Below are 19,658 nucleotides of genomic sequence, written 5' to 3'. Positions count from 1 at the left end.
TTTTCCGCGATATATAACGTATACGCGTCCTCGTGTAAACCCAACAACATTTGCGAATGCTTTTAAAATTTCATTCAAATGTCTCCTTTCTTTGAATCGTTTCTCCCAGAAACGCATCGGGAACTCGCCGTCGGTTGCCGAGTCGCCAGTGCATCGCCTCGCGCGAGGCGAGGTTAGCACGCCTCTTGGTGGTGGACGACACGGGAACGCCTCTTATTCTTCTTCCTCCTCTTGCTCTCCTGTGTCCTGTAAGCGGGGCCCTCCCGTTGGACGCCCTGGAGCGTTCGCTGCCCGACGCAAACCGTCGTCGTCGATTTCATCGCGCGGGGAATGCCGAGCCCAAATTTCGGTGAAACAACAACAACAAAAAGAAGAAACGCCGCCGCCGCAGCCGCAGGTTTGAACGACGTCGGCTCGTCGCGCAGTCGTTCAAACCCAGAGGCCGGCCACAAGTTCGCGACTCAAATGTCTCCGGGCCGGGGCGCCGGCGACCGCGGACTACTGCAGCGTCGCCGGCGACAGCGAAGCCCAGGCGGGCGACATGAGCCTCTGGTGGGCTTGAGCGTCGTAGTGCGAGTCGGGGAGCCCCACGGCGATGGTGGACGACACGGGGATGATGGAGGAGGAGGAGGAGGAAGCGGACGACGAGGACGACGACGAGGAGAGGGGGTGGCCGGTCCCCGCCAGCTCGGAGCCGTGGTGGTGGTGGTGGTGGTGGCCGACGCTGTCGTAGGGCGACACGGCAGGGGGGCCCCCTCCGTGGCTCGACCCGTACGGGGACGAGGACGAGGAGGCGCCGCCGCCGCCGCGGAAGAACGGCACGGAGAGGCCTGCGGTGGGGCCGGACTGCTGCTGCTGCTGTGCCGGGGAGAGGCTGCTGTTGCTCACGGACCACAGGCTGGGGTACTGGCTGCACGGGGGGTGGGCGCACGCACAGGGAGGGTCGGGGGGGGGAGAGACGCAAGGTGTCAGCACACTGAGATCATCATCATCATCGGCAGCAGCAGTCGTGATGAATCCGATTCTGGACGAAGGCCTCGGCCATTCACCACGGTCGTCGTGTGTGATGGCAGTCATCCGTCCGCCACCTTCGAAGTGCCCCGGTTTGGGTGGGGGGGGTGGTGGATGCGTTCCTGAGAGGCGTGACGAGCGAATATCGAAACGACTGAGAATCGAATCGGTTTGCGGGGTTGGTGCCGGAGGCGAAGGCTGAGAGAGAGGCGCCGGGTAGCGAGAATGAAGGACAGACGATGACGACGCTGCTGCTGCCCGAGACGCCAATGGGGTGGCGGCGTTCGTAAAGCGACGACGTCGGGGGGGAAGACGTACATCGGGGCTATTGCCGTACAGAAATGGAATAATAGCTCAAGGTGCAGCCCTGCAATTCCCTACTCGCGCCACTGCTGGCAGAAGAGCGAGCTCCAGAGAGGCAGCGCGTCGCGACGTCCCCCGTGGGCGCCCGCTCGCTCGCTCGCTCGCGGCACTTGCCCCAACGACACGCGTAGGTTATACGGTTCGGGGGGGGGACCTTTGCCTTTATCGTTGTTGTTGTTGTTGTGAGTCTCACCTGGGCGCCGGCGCCGAGGTCGTGGCCCCGCCGGGCCCCCCAACCTGCAGGCTCGACCAGCCCTCGTGCGCGGGGAACAGAGGGAGCCCTCCGCCGGAGGAGACGTCCACGTAGGCTGAGGCTGACGGGGGAAGAGAGTGGGGGGGCAGCCGTCAGCGTCGTGGTCACGGCGTCCGTCGTCGTCGTCGTCGGAAGCGAAGGTCGCGGCGGTCACCGTCGGGACGAGCGTCGATATTTAGCGTCGACGTCGCCATTGCGGTCACCGACGCGATGGTCATCGTCATGGGTGTCACCGTCGTCGCTTGCGAAGGTCGTCACGATCACGATTGTGATAATCGTCGTTAACTGTCATCACTGTCATTCTCGTAATCGTCACCATCATCGCGATCGTCATCGTCACCATCATCAGCATTGTCACGGTGATCCTCATCACAAGTGCCGCCGTTGTCATCACTTTTGTAAAATATCGTCACTCTTCCCCCCCCCCGCTAGTGGCGTGCCAGGCACTCATTTGAGGCTGAGTCGACCTAGGGGAGGCGCAGGACCGGTTGTTCATATTCAGTAATTGTCACGAACGTTAGGTTCATAGTGCGTCACGCTAACCACTAAACGACCGCTCCCCATACACAGACACACACAAAAGACAAACAACAATGACCAGTCGGAGGAGACACGTGCACACACAACACACAGATAACGGATACAATAACAAAAGACATAGACACACAACGAGACACAACAAGACAACGATCCCCCATATAGCCTCAACACTTTGGGGGAAAGTGCCGTTAGCGAGTAGCACCCGTGAAGGCCGGCACGGCACACGAGGGGGTGGGTGGCCAGCACCCCACCCGGCCACCTTTGTCTCCCCAGTAGTGATTATTACGCACCGCATCAGGTACTCGTTTGTTTTAGGCTTAATCGACCTAGGGGAGGTCCAGGACCGGTTCAGATTGTCATCGCCGGTGTCGGCCGTGAGCGGGAATCGAACTCGGTTCGCCGTGGTTCGTAGCGCGGCGTGCTGACTACTGCGTGCACACGCACGCACGTGCACACGCGCACACACACACGGGCACGCGCACGTACTGGGCGAGGAGCTGCGGTAGGGGCTGGGGTAGGGCGCGGCGCGGTGCGAGCGGAGCGAGGAGAATCGCTCGCAGCCCGCGGGCGCGTGGTGAGCGGAGAGCGCGAGACCCCCGGGGAACTGCTGGTGGTGGGACGAGGGGGACGCAGTCGGCAGGAACCATCCGCCCACTGCTCACGATGGGTGGGTGGGTGCGTGAGTGCCAATGCGTTTGCGTGAGAGTGTGTAGAAGTGTGGGAGTGTGTGTTTGTGTGTGTACTTACGTGTGTACACGCGTGTGCGAGTGTGTACGTGTGTGAGTGTGTAGTATGTGCGTGTATACGTGTGTGAGTTTGTGTTTATGTGTATTTATGTGTATGTTTAGATGTGAATGCGTATGTAGATGTGTGTGTGTGTGTGCATTCACGTGTGTAAGTGCGTGCGTGTACGTGAGACGTTGTGGGTATGTGCAAACGTGTATGTGTGTATTTGTGGGTGCGTGTAAATATTTGTGTGTGTGTACGTATGTATGTGAAGGAGAGAGAATGCAGAACACACAAAGAAGAGGAAGGAAAGTCAACGCCAGTGAAATCGTTCGAGCTATAGCATGTACCTTGGTCTACACTGTTACGGGTTGGTATAAACACATGCGTTCACAGTGGGTCGTGATATTACTTTTCGCACACATATACGGTACCAAGGCTGTAGCCATGGAGTCAACATTGGGGGGGACCAAATCTCTATGCATTGATTTATATGAAGACAAGTCCAGATATTGTGGCCAAGGTTTAGCAAATTGTTGTTTTTATTTACATAGCATAGCAATTATGATTACTTTTTTTATATATTTTATAGCAATATATTGGGGGGGGACATTTTGAGCATATTTGAATATTGGAGCATGTGTTAACTACCTCGCTTGGTATATACATTGTACAGGAGGTCATGGGTTCCGATCCTGACCCTGGTGCCGATGTACTTGAAGTACGCGTGTTCAAATGAAATACATCCAGCACCACAGGTTCACTGACAATCCACACTTCCTAACATTAGCGCGGTTGGCTACGTACGGTGCAAAATAAAATAAGGTCAACACGCATGCATACAGAGACAATCATGGCACTACTGTTATGAGCAATGGTGAGCAGTCGGGGTCGGACATTTTGGGCCTGCGTTTCTCTTCAAGGATGGAATATTTATTAATTTTAGCATCTCATTTGTATTGATTCTCAGTGTTTTTTTTTTCTGTCCTGTTCATTCAGTTTAGTTTGCTCCATTACCAAAAATTGGGGGTTAGCATAATATATACGTATCGTTTTGCAGACATCAATACATCTTGAATCTTCCGCATGTGAATTGATGCATGTGTAATGAGTGGACTAGTGGCCACGGGAGGTAATGACAGGGGAGTCAGCTTGCAGTACGAATGGACTGGTGGCCACGGGAATTATCTAGAATAGGAGTGTGGCCAGGTGACGTAAGAGGACGGTAGAGTCTGCCGGTAGAGCGAGCAGTCTAGAACCAGCGAGAAGGTTCGGGAATGGGGGCGTGACCTCGGACCGTATATCAGGGAGATGCGTGGGGGTCTCCGCTTGTCCGCTTGTCCGAGTGTGAGCACGTGGCTCCTTAATAAAATAAACCATCTCAAGACAAGTGCGTCCAAGTCGTCATTACACATGTACCGTGGCGCATTCTTATCTATGGATGAAATGCGCCTCGCAAATGTAAATTATTATCAAGGACGGATGTTGTTTGTTATGAATCGTTGTTGTCACGGCGTGTCACCACGCGCTTGCTTTCTACGTGGCAATCGGCGCCCTGGACGGTGTCCTCACAAACGAGACGTTCCGTCTGACGGGAAGCTTCCAGGCGAGATAAAACAAAAACGTGATAGGAAAGACCGCCGGTCGTGAGCCGCGGCAGGAGTGTGGGCTACGTACGGGACGCATATCCGGACTGCTGAATATCCGCCACGTCTCCGACGCCGTCCTTCAGCGGGTCACTCCTGTAGGAACACGCCGCACTGCCAACGTTATAGGCGCATCCTCCAGGCACGGCGGCCTCAACATCGGAGCAGCAGAGGCGAGGGGGAGGTATGAAGCAGTGGGGGGTTCAGGTACGGAGCGGGCAGGCGGTGCATCCGCACCCCATGCCCATGAGGGGATATTGGACGAGGGGGGATAGGGGGCAGAGTTCAATTTTATTCTATTTTATTATAGGGCGCCATGGTGGCTAGGAGATGTTAACTACCTTGCCTGGTATACAGGAGGTCTTGGGTTCGATCCCGACCCTCACGCCTGTTGTAATATTTGGAGTTTGCATGTCTCTCTTCCCGATGATCGCGTGAATTTTATCCACATTTGCAAACATGCGTTAAGAGTCTTTGGCTGCTAGAAATTTCCAAATGATGATGAGCCACTTCGTTGAGCTGTCATTTGTGGTAGCCAGGTCGCTTCTGAAAAAGAGCTGTGTAGCTCAGTGGGCCTTACCTGGTGAAATAAAAAATATAGTTTTAGTAATCGTTTTAAATTCATCGCGCCAGGGCCCATGCCAACCACGCTACGCCATGCCACAGGTTCGGGTCGCGGGTCAACGCAGACATTTTGTCACGGATTCTTTGCATAAATCCTGTCGACAGCGATTTCTGTAATGGCACTTTGCCCGTTACCGGCCACATTTTGGCAGATGATTACGAGGTGCTGTAACGTATGCAGCGCTATGCATATCCAAGCGGCTGTTTCCACTGTGGTGAGAACACCTAGTTCACCATCAGTCATGTGGGGATGAATGTTGTTGTGGGACAACAGTCGTTGTTCTGTGGATAAACTGCCACCTTCCATTGGAATGTGGAATTTCCACTGCTGGCTCTGGGCTAAAACATATTGGTACTTGGTTTATGAGTGTATATGTTAGTGTTATCAATACATTTACTTATGCATTGTTAGTATCCGGAACAATAGGGAAATGCAAATGTACATGTATGATGCATAAAAATGTGATGCATTTCACGATTATCAAAATATGAAAAATCACGAGAAATGTATGGTGTTTATTTAATCGCTGGTGCTGCGGCTGATGATGATGCCGATGATGATGATGCTGATGATTAATATGACTTATTACGTGTGTGAGTGTGTGCACGTTCTTTGTTATCACCTTTCCTTCGCATCCAGAAACGCCTTGGCAAAAGGGTTGTGTCGAATTTTCAGCGAAGTGATCTGTAAAGAACAAGAAATAAAATTAGATTTTTTTTTTAAATGTGTCCCCCTCAGGCTTTTCCTTGGTTCCATCGGTGGCAAAACACGATCCCCTCTTTAGTTTCTTCAATCTAAAATAGTTTTTAGTGTTTCTGAACGGCATCTTCGGATGCGGTCACAAGTAGATGCTTTCTATGTCCACGTTGTTGTTGTTGTTGTTTGAATTCAGGCTTACTGATAGCCAAACCTCATCATTCGCGGATTTTTCTTTCGCGAAATTCGCTCATTCGCGATGTTATATCTGTGCACCGGTGCAAGTGTCGCTCATTTGGCGACATCGCATCACGGGGGAGGGCTACTGCACTCGCGCAGTACAGTAAGTGGATTGTGGCACACGTGCTGCCATTCACAAAGCTGAAGCTTTCTACTCTTCAAGTGCCGTTGCCTTTCGCCGAGTGAACGGAGGAAGTGGGAGCCAGAGTAAAAGGCGTGAAAAAGTTTTGAGCTTAGCTGAAAAAAAGGGTAGACTTTACACATAGACTTGCTCGTGGTGACAGTATGTCTGCTGTTGGCTGCCATTGCATGGTAAACGAGTGAACAGTCGGATTTATGAATGGAAACGAGAAGGCAGTGAGTGTGGCGGAAAGTGCACCAATAAAGAGACTTGAATACCCGCCGAGCTCTAGGTGCGATGCCTTCGACGATAGCACCGCGGAACGGCACTGCGGGCACACGAACGCGCCACGTTCACGTGGCGTGCCACGTGAACGTGGCGTGCCACGTGAACGTGGCGTGCCACGTGAACGTGGCGTGCCACGTGAACGTGGCGTGCCACGTGAATGTGGCACTCCACGTGAACGTGGCGTGCCACATTCACGTGGAGTGCCACGTGAACGTGGCGTGCCACATTCACGTGGTGTGCCACGCACTGTATCCCTCGCCCCTTGCCCTGTGTCTCCATGCCCCGTGTCTCGATACCCCGTGCCCCATACCCCGTGTCTCCGTGCCTCGTGTCTCCATGCCCCGTGCCCCATGCCCTGTGTCACCATGCCCCGTGCCCCCATACACCCACACCCCGTGCCCCCATACACCCACACCCCGTGCCCCCATACACCCACACCCCGTGCCCCCGTGCCCCGTGTCCCCATGCTGCCCACCTCCTCGTTCTGGTAGGCGGTGACGGCGATGAAGCGTGTCTCGGGGAACGCGTGGCTCGTGACGAGGCGTTGGGCGCCGCCGACGCGCACGATGTGGATGCGGGGCTGGTACTTGTGGAGCGAGTTGAGCATTATCTGAGCAGCAGCAGCGACGACGACGATGAGATTCACATAGACGACAAAGCCATCGATGCTGGTGATGCCATCGTCATTATCAGATATGTCATTGTCACCCATATCATGAGAACCATATTCGTAAGTTATCAACTTATCCATAAACATTAACACATTCATTTATATCACACCATCATGTCCACCATAATCCTTACCATCATCATCATGACCAAAATAATCACCACCACAAGCATCATGATCACGTAATCGCCACCAGCATCATCATCATCATCACCACACCATCAATAACATGATCATCAGCACCAACGTGACTTCCATCACCAACGCCCCTGGTCACCATGAACGCCACAACATCACCACCCCCCACCAGCAGCACCACCACGAGTGCCCACCTGCCCGCTGCCGTTCATCTTGTTGGAGAGCTTGACCTTGCAGAAGGAGACGGGCGCGCGCATCCAGTGCGCCCCGAAGTTGGGCGAGTCCGGGTGGATGTAGACGCAGCTGGGCGGCTGCGGCTCGGGCTTGCCGCCCGCCACCCACTCGCCGTTCACGTACTTCCAGCGGTGGGCGTCGGCGGCGCAGAAGTCCAGCAGCAGGGAGTACATGGCGTTCGGGTCGAGGCCCGACACGGACGCCTTGATCACGGGGAACATTCGCCTGCGCGCAGCACAGCGACGGGAGAGTCACTCGCAGCCAGGGCTCGGAGACAGAGTGAGGCATCTGGACAGATGACAGCTCATAGAGTGATTCATCTGGACAGATGACAGCTCATAGAGTGATTCATCTGGACAGATGACAGCTCATAGAGTGATTCATCTGGCCAGATGAGAGTTCATAGGCAGAGTAAATCATCTGGCCAGATGAGAGTTCATAGAGTGACTCATCTGACCAGATGAGAGCTCATAGAGTGGGTCATTTGGCCAGATGAGAGCTCATAGACAGAGTGGGTCATCTGGCCAGATGAGAGCTCATAGACAGAGTGATTCATCTGACCAGATAAGAGTTCATAGACAGAGTGGGTCGTCTGGCCAGATGAGAGCTCATAGAGTGATTCATCTGGCCAGATGAGAGCTCACAGACAGAGTGATTCATCTGACCAGATAAGAGCGCATAGACACAGTGAATCATCTCACCAGATGAAAGCGTGTAAATAAGTGTGACTCATCTAACTGGATGAGAGCTCACAGTCGTAGCAATTCATCGGCCCAGAAGGTACAACCTACTATTCTCACTCTTCCTGATTCGACCATGAGATTCCTCGAGTTATCCTCGTGCCCCTGCACTCAAATAACCATAAACGTTCAGACTTTTCCTAAACGCAGCGTTCTGGCACTAATTAAAGCTGTGACTGTTACAACCAGGCAGGAGCTAAAACCGTGTCTTTTATAGACATTGTAATCGTCTCATATATTAACAACGTCAACTTAACACGCTGCTGCACAGTATCCATTTACCCTCCAAGAGAGAGGGAGAGAGAACGAGTTCAGAGGCACGAGGAGGAACCAGAGGCAAGCGTGAAGGCAGCGAGTCGATTTAAACCCAAAGCTCTGCGGACCTCTACATACGACGGTGATACGTCGGCCGAAGCACTCAAAGAAACCCCACACGTGCAAGGGGACAACACTCTATCCCAGAGGTCGGCATCCACAATAACAAGAAGAGACAATTTTGTTCGAATTTGGTAACAACAAAAATCAATATTCCAAGAGCCACAATGCAATGCGAATACGAGACGGTGGTCCTTAGATAATTAACTGTCACGAACTCCTTCAAGAGCCGCATGTGGCTCTGGACCCGCAGGTTGCCAAACCCCTGCTCGATCCCATACAAATGGAACAAATGGGGTTCCTCATTCGCCGCACCGCCTTCTCCTGACGAGCCAGGGTATGACAACCTCGACGTGCACGGTGCTGGATTACAGGCGCGCAGAGCCAGACCAGCTTCCCAGCTGCAGCTGCTGAGCAGTGCCGGATTATCTTCGTAGCACAAACACGGACCCCGCACTTTCAAGGGCCCCGCGCTAAATGCTTTCAAGCTATCAATTCCGGTTCAGTGACTCTGCACTTGCTCTGTTATTATACTGCCTTCAACTTTTATGAACGACTGGGTGTTTAAGGTGAGCGATTTGTCGTATGTATCTGGCTTATAGCGAATTAAAAAAATCCAATTACTTTGCTATGCAAGTTAAAAATGTCCGTTTTAATATTTATGGGTTTTTTTTTTGCATTTAGGGCCAGTTCATAACATTTGTTACAGGCCCCGCACTAGCTTAATCCGGCACTGCCACTGACAGAGACTGATACGGTAAACAACAACAGAGCTGAAGCCGTACCGCATCGACGCGTCTCCATGTGCTCTGGGGAGCAAGAGGCGTGGTGATCTCCGTCTGCTTGCCGTGAGAGAGAGATTCCACACTCCCGTGGCATGGATCATACCCTCCCCAGATGACTATTCGCACACTGACTCATAACCAGATGACGCCCCAACCGCGCGGGCTATGTATATATCTATATTTTTTTACACGCGGCGGTAATTCTGTCTCTTGCTGGAGAGACTTCGCACAAATAACGCGGAGTCGTGCCCAGTGTTTCTGCAGCACGCGTCGGGGTCGGAGAAAATACCGTTTAGCATTCTCGTGTGCGGTTGGTTAAGAGATGATTGTGAACGAAGCATTGCCGCAATTATCTAATGCGTAGAGGCATTAGACCGTCCGTTTCGTGCTATACACCATGTGAGCAACTGCTGTTAGCAAGCACCTATTGATACCCACGCAAAGACAAAGATTCCCTAGTTTTAGCCTCGACAGAGCATTGGGGCAAGTGCTGAGCACCTACGAAGGCCGGCACTGTGGCACACGAGGGGGTGGGTGGCCCACACCACGCCCGGCCGCCTTTGTCTCCCCCAGTGGCGATGTTTACACAGACAGCACCAGATCCTCATTTGAGGCCGAGTCGAGCTAGGTGAGTCCCAGGACCGGTTCAGATTATCGTCACTGGCGCTGGTGGCCGTGAGCGGGAATCGAACTTGGTTAGACGGGTTTGTAGCGCAAATCACTACACTACCCACGTGTGTATACATTACCGTATATATACACACACACAAACAAAGACAAAGATCCCCCATATAGCCTCGACAGAGCATTGGGGCAACGGCGGAGGACCTATGAAGGCCGGCACGACACACGACGTCGTGGGTGGCCAGCACCACGCCCGGCCGCCTTTGTCTCCCCAGTGGCGATGTTTACACACACGGCAACAGGTATTCATTTGAGGCTGAGTCGACCTAGGGGAGGCCCAGGACCAGTTCAAATAATCGCCACTGGTGTACTGTATACACAGCGGAGGGGGGAGGGCTAGAGGTGACGCTGTGGTTTGCGCGCTGCGCTATGAAGCCGGCGACGTGAGTTCGATATCTAAACCGTTTCTGTACCAACCCCCTCTTCTCCGGGGCGCTCACGGAACCAATCCACACTGACCAGCGTGGTGAAGTATGGTCAGAGAATCCACACTGACCAGCGTGGTGAAGTATGGTCAGTGAATCCATACGGACCAGCGTGGTGAAGTATGGTCAGAGAATCCACACTGACCCGCGTGGTGAAGTATGGTCAGATAATCCACACTGACCAGCGTGGTGAAGTATGGTCAGATAATCCACACTGACCAGCGTGGTGAAGTATGGTCAGATAATCCACACTGACCAGGGTGGTGAAGTATGGTCAGAGAATCCACACTGACCAGCGTGGTGAAGTATGGTCAGATAATCCACACTGACCAGGGTGGTGAAGTATGGTCAGAGAATCCACACTGACCAGCGTGGTGAAGTATGGTCAGAGAATCCACACGGACCAGCGTGGTGAAGTATGGTCAGAGAATACACACGGACCAGCGTGGTGAAGTATGGTCAGAGAATCCACACGGACCAGCGTGGTGAAGTATGGTCAGAGAATCCACACTGACCAGCGTAGCATGGCGAGCTCTGATTCCAGCAATGGAATTGTTTTTGTTACAATTTACGATCATTCACAATACTGTAGGCACAAATACGTGATGTGGGTAGGCATGTGCATACACACACAGACGTTACTTAAACTATATATTCATCGGATTATAAAACGCACTAATTGTCCCTGTATTTGCATCAAAAGTTGGGGGTGCGTCTTATAATCCGGTAGCTATAGTACATTAATGACATCGGGGGACAGGTCTGGGATGCGTCTTACTTTCCGGAGGGTCTTACAAACCTGAGATATCGCGTTGATGTAATTAAGCAGATGAAAACCGAGCATATATAAATGTAAAGTATATTGCATGCGAAAATATAGATTTCTCGTATTTCAGTGCGGACTGCAACGCTTGAGTATAATACGCTTCAGCGGTGTCTGTTTAATAGTATCGCGTAATACGTGAGTTTTGAGAAATTAAGAGGCTTTCAAATGTTAATGTTCCATTTAGTATGATTTGAGGTATAGATTACACACGCTTGTATGTACAGCCGTCTTGAATATATCTAGGTCGTATCTGACCGTGGGTTGTGTTAATCGACATACTTCAACACTCGGTTCACGAAAGCCATCAATTAGCCACGGATTCAATGATCTTTCCGCTTCCTGAATTGTTTTATGTTATTTAATATGATTTGACTCACGCACGACACTTCATAAAATATTGCACTGTAGTGTCATTCTGTGGGAGGCTGTGTGTTACCGTAATGAATAGGCCGCTTTATTGATTAGCTAATTTAAATGCGGAGTCTTTAAAGGTATCTGTTGTAATGTCATCACCGCTTTTGTTTTAAAAATTAAAATTGTCCGTGTTACACAGTACACAATTAATTCACAATTGTGCATACTTCACATTTCTAAGTGGAAATTATTATGTTTTTTGGGGGGGGTTGAAACACGACTGTTGTGGTATTATCCTGAGCGTCTGTGAAAGAGCCTCATCACCACACTCGACACACCACATCCAGTATACACTTCTCGCTATGGTGGTGCCAAGAACTGCTTCTTGTTGTTTAGTTTGCTTTCCCCCCCCTCCCCTGCACCGGCGATTAGCACGGTTGGCTACGTACGATGCGAAAGAAGTTCAACATACGTACACTACATACAACTCGTCACCGGTTAGCCAGAAAAAAATATTCAGTGATACATTTAGCTCGGAACACAACCACTACAATTACTACTCTAGTTCTCTCTTACACTTCTATGGGTAGCAACGGTGTATGTATATATATAGTGTGAGATTACATCTCTATATATGTAATGTGTGAGATTACATCTCGAGAAACATGTAACACACATGCAGGATAGCCACGCGTGTACTATACGGGATATGTTAATTCATCTAAATTCTGCGTGTAGAATTTATTTTAGTTGACACAAATAAAAGCACGCATTGATGTAAATGATCACAGAACAATGATAAGCTACACAATTCAACAATTTTGTCTGGTCCGGCCCGTCTGACCAGCGTGGTGAAGTATGGTCAAATAACCCCCACGGACTAAGGGACTTGGAGGAAGGTCCTCTTCATTCAGAAGTTAACTGGCAAAGGGCCTGTGAATTGTAACTCTGATCATCGTCACGGTACGGTACAAATTAATAAACATACATTGATTGCGGTGTACGTACCAGTAATGAAAGCTTTGCAGTTATGGAAAGTGGGCTCTTAACTGGGACTATGATATACAAATAATTACTCAAATAACCTCTATCGTCGAAAATAATCACACATGGCCCTTTAAATGTATTTCTTACTCATACATCGCATTCGGTGTGCGTGTTGTAACACCTTACTGGTTAGCATAGCCCATAAGATTTAAACTTCACACAATCATCGCCAAATACATACTACAGGACTGCAAATTCATGGTCCATGCGTAAATCCACTGCTGGATGAGAATATCGGACTTCCGGACCGGTTGAGATAAGCGGCGAGTGATGGGGAACTCACTGTTACAACCTTGCTGGGTGAAAGGTGCGCTAGCCTCTGCACCGCCGCTCACGGCCAACACCGGTGACGATTATCTGAATCGGTCCTGGGTCTCCCCGAGATCGACTCAGCCTCAAATGAGTACCTGGTGCTACTGCTGGTGATAGTATTGATGCTGCTGCTAGTGCCCCCCCACCCCCCCACCCCCGTTGCCCCCCACGGCTCACCTGCCCGCCTTGGTGACGATCATCTCGTTGGTGAGTTCGCTGAACCTCTCCCAGAGGTCGCGCTCCTCGAGCGCCACGCGCAGTTCGCGCTCCGTGGGGTCGCCCTTCTCGCTGCCCGCGCGGGACTCGCGCTCCACGGCGCTCAGGAGGTGCTCGAGGCGCGGGGACGATGCCGCGGCCACCGCCGCCGCCTCGGCGCTCAGATCACCGGCGGAGCTCATCGCTGACGATGTCGCCGCCGCTGCTGATGATGATGTCGCTGCTGATGATGATGATGATGTCGCCGCCGCCGCTGATGATGATGATGCCGCTGCTGCTGATGATGATGCCGCTGCTGATGCCGCTGCTGATGCCGCTGCTGATGATGCTGCTGCTTCTGCTGCTGCTGATGATGATGTCGCTGCTGCTGCTGATGATGATGCCGCTGCTGATGATGATGTCGCTGCTGATCCTCGTGCTCTGCTGCTGCCGACATTTGATTGAAACAGAATCTGTATTTAGACTGTAGGAATCCGATGAGGTATAAAACTCTTTTTCACAGATTCCCAGAAGTATTGCTGTTGTACCAAAAAATATATTATTGCGTGTTGTGACATTCACGAACAGCAGTAACTGGTGATGAAGCCACTATGCATTCATACCCGAAAGAACTTACAAATAAAATCAAGTATTGCGCTTGTTTAGCCAGGAAAAAAACATCACCGAGTCCCATGACACTATACTCTTTGGTTCTTTCGGTAAAGTCACGTAGGTATAAAATAAATTCAATCACGACGTTTCGATTGCAACACAAGCAATCGCCATCAGGTGGGACAACCACAGCAATAATTTGTTTTGCTGAAGCGGGAGAGACAGCTGACGAGGTTTTCTACCCACGTGACTTTACCGAAAGAACCAAAGAGTATGGACCCCTGCAGTCACGAAAACTTCAAATCCCATGACACTGTTTTTTTTCTTTTTAAAAGGATGGTCTTGTCGAAATGTGTGCGGTGACTTTTTAAAATATATTTTTGGCCAAAATTTGGATATTTGACGCCGGCACACAATGGTCTACTCTTACGAATGTCGTCACGGGATCTTTAACGTCCACTGTGAAACAGACGGCATGTAGAAGTAATATTATTACTATGTTAATTACATCGCGCAGTATTAATCAGGGCGGCCGGTGGATTCGAACCGCGAACCTCTGCAACAACAAGCGGCGTACGCGCTACCGCAGGGTCATTTCATAGCAATAGAGTAGAGGGTTTCATAACATGGCATTATTGCTGTCGATATAGGCGTAGCGTGCACTCCAGTGGTAGTGCCTTACGCCGATAATCCCAAACCAGCGTCGCAGCGTTCCGGAAAGAAAAAAAATCGAGTGATAAATTAAGCGCGGTGTATGTATGGGTGTACTCTCTGTGTGTGAATGTGTGTATTTGTGTATGCATGCAGGGGAGCGGTGGTGCAGTGGTTAGCGCGTCGCGCTACGAAAAACCCGGCGACAAGAAGTTAGATTCCGGCTCACGGCCACTTACACCAGTGACGATTATCTTAACCAGTCCTGGGCCTCCCCTATAGGTAGACTCAACCTCAAATGAGTATCTGGTGCGGTGTGTAAATATCGCCGCTTGGGAGACAAAGGCGGCCAGGCGTGGTTCTGGTGAACCAAATCGTGTGCCGTGCCGGCTTTCAGAGGTGCTACTCGCTAACAGCACTTGCCCCAACAGTCTGTCAAGGCTATACGGGGGGAGTTATTTCTTCCCGTATGCATGCACCATATGGTAAGACTGTGTGTGCAGCCTCCGTATGCGTGTCAGCTATTGATGTAGCCGGTATATATACACTGTGGTCCGTGTGTCATCAGCGATGTAGGTTTATGTAATGTTATAGCCTATGTGTATATATTGTATTTATATACGGGCAATTACTTTAGCCAATGTCGATATATATGTATATGTAGCCTATGTGTGTAGCATATGTATAGACTATGCAGCCAATATGCATATGTACATTACAGTACATACGTGGCTTTATTTACGTGGAAAGATTATGTGTATAGTTTCGTATGTTACCTATGTATAATATCGACTTTGTTCAGCCACGATCCTGATATCCGCTCCCTACACTAAGTGGTCTATGAATTCATGGCCTGGTATTTACGTGTATATACAATGTCTAGGTATGTGCGTGTATAAACAATGTATTCATAAGTACAGCATATGTGTATGTATATATTGTATGTATATGCGTATGCGTGTATACAATGCATTTATAAGTATATGTGTATACGTATATATAGGCAATGTATGTATATGTATATATGTGCTCAGGCAATACATGGGTGATTACAATGTATTAATAGTTCTATTTTTATACGTATACAACGTATGTGTGTGTGTAGACAATGTATTTATAGGTGCATGTGTGTATATACACCTAATGTTTGTGTAAAGGTACACAGTGTGTGGTACATGCGTGTCGGTGATGCAGGTACATGTGTACGTGTGGACTGTGCACAAGACCTGTGTTATGTTCGCACGTGTGTGTGATGCACGTGTGTGTGTGTGTGATACGCGTGTGTGTGATACGTGTATGTGATGCACGTGTGTGTGATACACGTGTGTGTGTGTGATGCACGTGTGTGTGTGTGTGTTGCGCATGTGTGTGTGTGATGCGCGCGTGTGTGTGTGTGTGTGATGCACGTGTGTGTGTGTATGTATGCTGCACGCGTGGTTGTTGTACGCGGCGGTGCATCGATGTACCTGTGTATAATCTCTCCTCTTGCCAACCTTGTCGCGCGACCGGAGGAACGAACGACCAGGGGTTGAGTTCGCGAGCGCGATTCACTCTGAGCGAGTGGCGGGGTAGGGGAGGGGGAAGTGACTGAGAGGAGCGGGGCAAGCCCAGACGAGGAGGAGGGAGGAGGTTCGTGGTAGTGGTGGTGCTGCTGCTGATGTCTCCCGTGCCGGTCCTTTATCTAGGGGTCAATGGGCACCCTCCGTCTCCGCCCATGGTAAAGACGCTCATTGGTCAGGAGATGCAGCAGGCATTGCCCGCGTGTGGTGGGGAAGGAGGTGGCGGTGGGGGGTCCATTCTCTTTATTCCTCGGGGGGGTGGGGGGGATCACAATGGAGCCGTTGCTTTTGTTCAGACCTCTCTTACCTTTACAGAGTTATTTTACAGTTACGCGTATTTTACAAAAACCGTAGCGGTTCCGCGCGAGTGGAGATGTCGCAGATTTCGCGTGTCTGCGAAACTAAATGCGTGAATTCAGCTCGTTTGTTTGGCGATGCTGTGTCGTGAGCTATGAAGAAGGGCCACGGCCCGAAACGTCGCCTATCATGTTTTTTCTTTTGGGCCGTACTATTTATTGACGAACGTGTTTCGTTTTTGTGTGTGTGCGTGTTTATTGCGCGTGTTCACCATTGGCAACTCGGCAGAATCACCAAATGACCCTGTTATATTTTACCCGGACGTCATGAACGTGTATACGTGTAGGTTTAGATGCATATTGTACCGTGAATTTGTATTGATTAATGAAAAAAACCATTTCAAACTCTGTATTTGTCTCCACTCTGGTTGCTGTGAATAAGTGAGCTATATCGAATGAGTGAGCAATACACTAATGCTCGAACAAACTATGGTTCTGTATTGCAGCTACGTTGTTAGCAGTGGTTGCACAAGCACACACACAGCGCACATGGAACACCTAAACACTTTGACGACTATGGACACCCAGGAGAGAAACCACGAGACTCAATGCCCTCCCTATTCACGAATGCGAAGGGAGGCATCGCCGCAGCGATCCATCCACTCCGCTACTCCTGACTGGTCAATGAATGACCGGCGTGGTGAAGTATGCTTGAGCAATGGTCAATGAACACCGCTGCCTGAAGGCACGGCCTTCACCTGCAGCAGTGGGCTGACAAAGGGCAGAAGTTATGTTATTTACGCATAGACAATCACAACACTAATGTGTAATGTATACTGTATTATGTACTGTCTACGTGAGCACGTAATACGCGGATGTATGTGTATTGCTGTCGCTAAACTTTCGTTAATTTAAGGAATTGACGGAGAACGCGTCTTTTATTTTTGCTGGCACATTTTACGTATTTGTTTATTGTAACAAAAATGTTACGCGCATTGTTGTTTTATTTTACTAAATGTATGCTAACGGGACCCAACCAGGTTGGAGGATGTTAAATAAACTCTGGGCAAAAAACAAAGAAACCATGAAATGAATGTAAAATGTCACTTGGCTAAAGCCCCCTAATGTCACGAATTTGGGTATATTGATCACACATCAGATGAAATGCGTATTGAATTGTTATTCGGTCAGTATTTTAACATTAAAAATAGTCCGTTAGCATGCAACCTCACGATAAAAAACACCCTTGATTTACAGCATACGTGCAACGTGTCAATTCTCCCTTAGTTTGAATTACTGCTTTTTTTGCGGTTAGTCTGCTGTCATTACCCCCCCCGCGCCTCCGATTAGCGCGGTTGGCTACGTACGGTGCGAAGTAAGATCGACGGACACACGCTCTCCGAGTGAGTAAGCGCACTGCCGTCCTGACGGATTATATTCCTGCGCGTGATGGCAGCAGTGTGATGACGTTCGCCAGCGAGACGCCAATGCCACGACGAGAGGGCTTCTCCTGGCAGCGGACGGAGAGTCCGCTCGCGTCGTTTTTTGTTGTTGAAAGAGCGCAGGCCACTTTGGCGTGTTTGTATTGGGCTGTACGTTGAATTTCTTTCGCACCGTACGTGGCCAACCGTGCTAATCGGAGGTGCGGGTTTAGTGGACGGTCGCTCTTGGAATGTCGCACTCGGTCGCAACACATCAACCGTATGGTATAGCCTTATTCACTGTAGGTTCGTCCACTGTGTGAATTATTGAATTGTGAAAATGACCGCGGTATGATCAAAGATTACACGAGTTGAGGGTTGAATGTCTCCTTAATGAAATGAGCAACCGAACGTCCATCATATGCCTGTTTAACCGTGAGACAGTGGTGGAAATTCCACATTTCTATGTATAGGTCAGTGTTGTTGCGGAATGAGTTAGAAATAGGGGTCAAAGGGGGGGGGACACACACACACACACGAACCTACAGTAATAATTGTATGTTCATACCGTACGAGTAACGTGCCACCTTCCTTCAGACGTGATCGTTCGTTTCTCCGTCTCACCCTCCCTCTGCATGTGACGCCCTGCCAGCCAGCCAGCCGGCAAAACTTTTCTCCGTCTTCTAATGTACAGTAATAGATCTATGATTCGTGTTGGTTTAGCGGGGGTTGTGTGGGCGGATGCAGCCTTGGGTGACATTTCATAGTAGGCCTGAAGCACATGCAACGCTGTAGAGCAGGACAATCAAAGGATTGTCTGTTTGATCTCCCGTTGTGGCAGTGGAAAAATGGGAAAGTTTTTGTTCGTAAATCTCCTGCCTCTGTCCACCTAGCAGTAGAAATGACTAAACCACAATCAGTCGATCGACAGATCGCGTGTGGTGGGGTCAAGTGTGGGTACCGCCACCCGTTCAAAGATGTCAGTCTGGCGAGCGTGGAAGAGTAGGACAAGTGTACCCACTAGATGGGGTTCTCTATAGCGCCCCCTAATGGAGGCCCTTCCGACAGTTGTGGTGTGAGGAAGAAATTGTAGGACTGCGCCTTTACCTCCACACATTTTTTTAGCAAAAATCATCTCTACACTCCGGATGATGCGAATACGCAATCACACGCAGTGTGAGAATAACATTTAAAACGTCTGGAGGTTCATGGATGGGCTTCGCCTTTATTAGGATTCATCGGCAAACCATGTCAGGTCATCGACTCCCAAGAAATGAGAAAAATTCAAACCCAAATTTAAACATGATATTTGACCCTGTAAAATTCAAAACGTACACAAGTGCGCGTTTATGTGGTTGAAACAGGGCGTGGGAGCGCATCGAACAGCGGGCCCTGTGCGGACAGTGCTGGAAATTCCACGTTCCTATGGCCGGGCGCGTCAAGTAACGCTGATGCATATCCATCCGAAGAACGCCGTGCGCCGCTGGCTCCCTTCCCGCTTTGTCGCTGCAGCGGATGAGACGCCGCGTCACGCAGGTCCAGCCTCCCTCTCGGGCCACGGAGTGGCATCAGTCCGCGAAACTATCCGGCAACTCGACGCAACTCCAGGGGCTGTCCCGTGGTCGCGCGCCACGCGCGTGCCTGGCGACGTTAGCGAGTTGCGGCATCGGGGCAACACGACCCCGGGGAGACGCGCGAGTAGCGAGATAAACGAAGGAGCACGCAAGTTAATAACTCCTTCAACCTCCTTCGCAAATCTTTCACTCTGGCGGGCAAAACATGCGAAGGTTTTTGTTACATTATTTACACACGTCTCCATCTGCCT

General features: G+C 50.4%; 1 protein-coding gene across 1 annotated transcript; it reads right to left on the bottom strand.

The window, feature by feature from the left end:
• Nucleotides 1-498: 498 nt before the first annotated feature.
• Nucleotides 499-16,304, bottom strand: TBXT (T-box transcription factor T). Its single transcript, XM_032961531.2, has 9 exons — nt 16,024-16,304; nt 13,277-13,741; nt 7,512-7,776; nt 6,985-7,119; nt 5,787-5,848; nt 4,571-4,635; nt 2,654-2,821; nt 1,568-1,688; nt 499-910 (listed from the first exon to the last, which is right to left on the bottom strand). Exons 2-9 carry the CDS (start codon nt 13,495-13,497, stop codon nt 499-501), a joined length of 1,449 nt encoding a protein of 482 aa, XP_032817422.2. The 5' UTR covers nt 13,498-13,741; nt 16,024-16,304.
• Nucleotides 16,305-19,658: the final 3,354 nt, after the last annotated feature.

Source organism: Petromyzon marinus, chromosome 27 (assembly GCF_048934315.1).
Source record: "Petromyzon marinus isolate PM22_M1 ecotype Great Lakes invasive population chromosome 27, UKy_Petmar_22M1.pri1.0, whole genome shotgun sequence".
In the NCBI taxonomy this organism is placed as follows: Eukaryota; Metazoa; Chordata; class Hyperoartia; order Petromyzontiformes; family Petromyzontidae; genus Petromyzon; species Petromyzon marinus.
The sequence above is the reverse complement of the archived record's forward strand: the minus strand, read 5'-3'. Positions and strand labels throughout refer to the sequence as shown.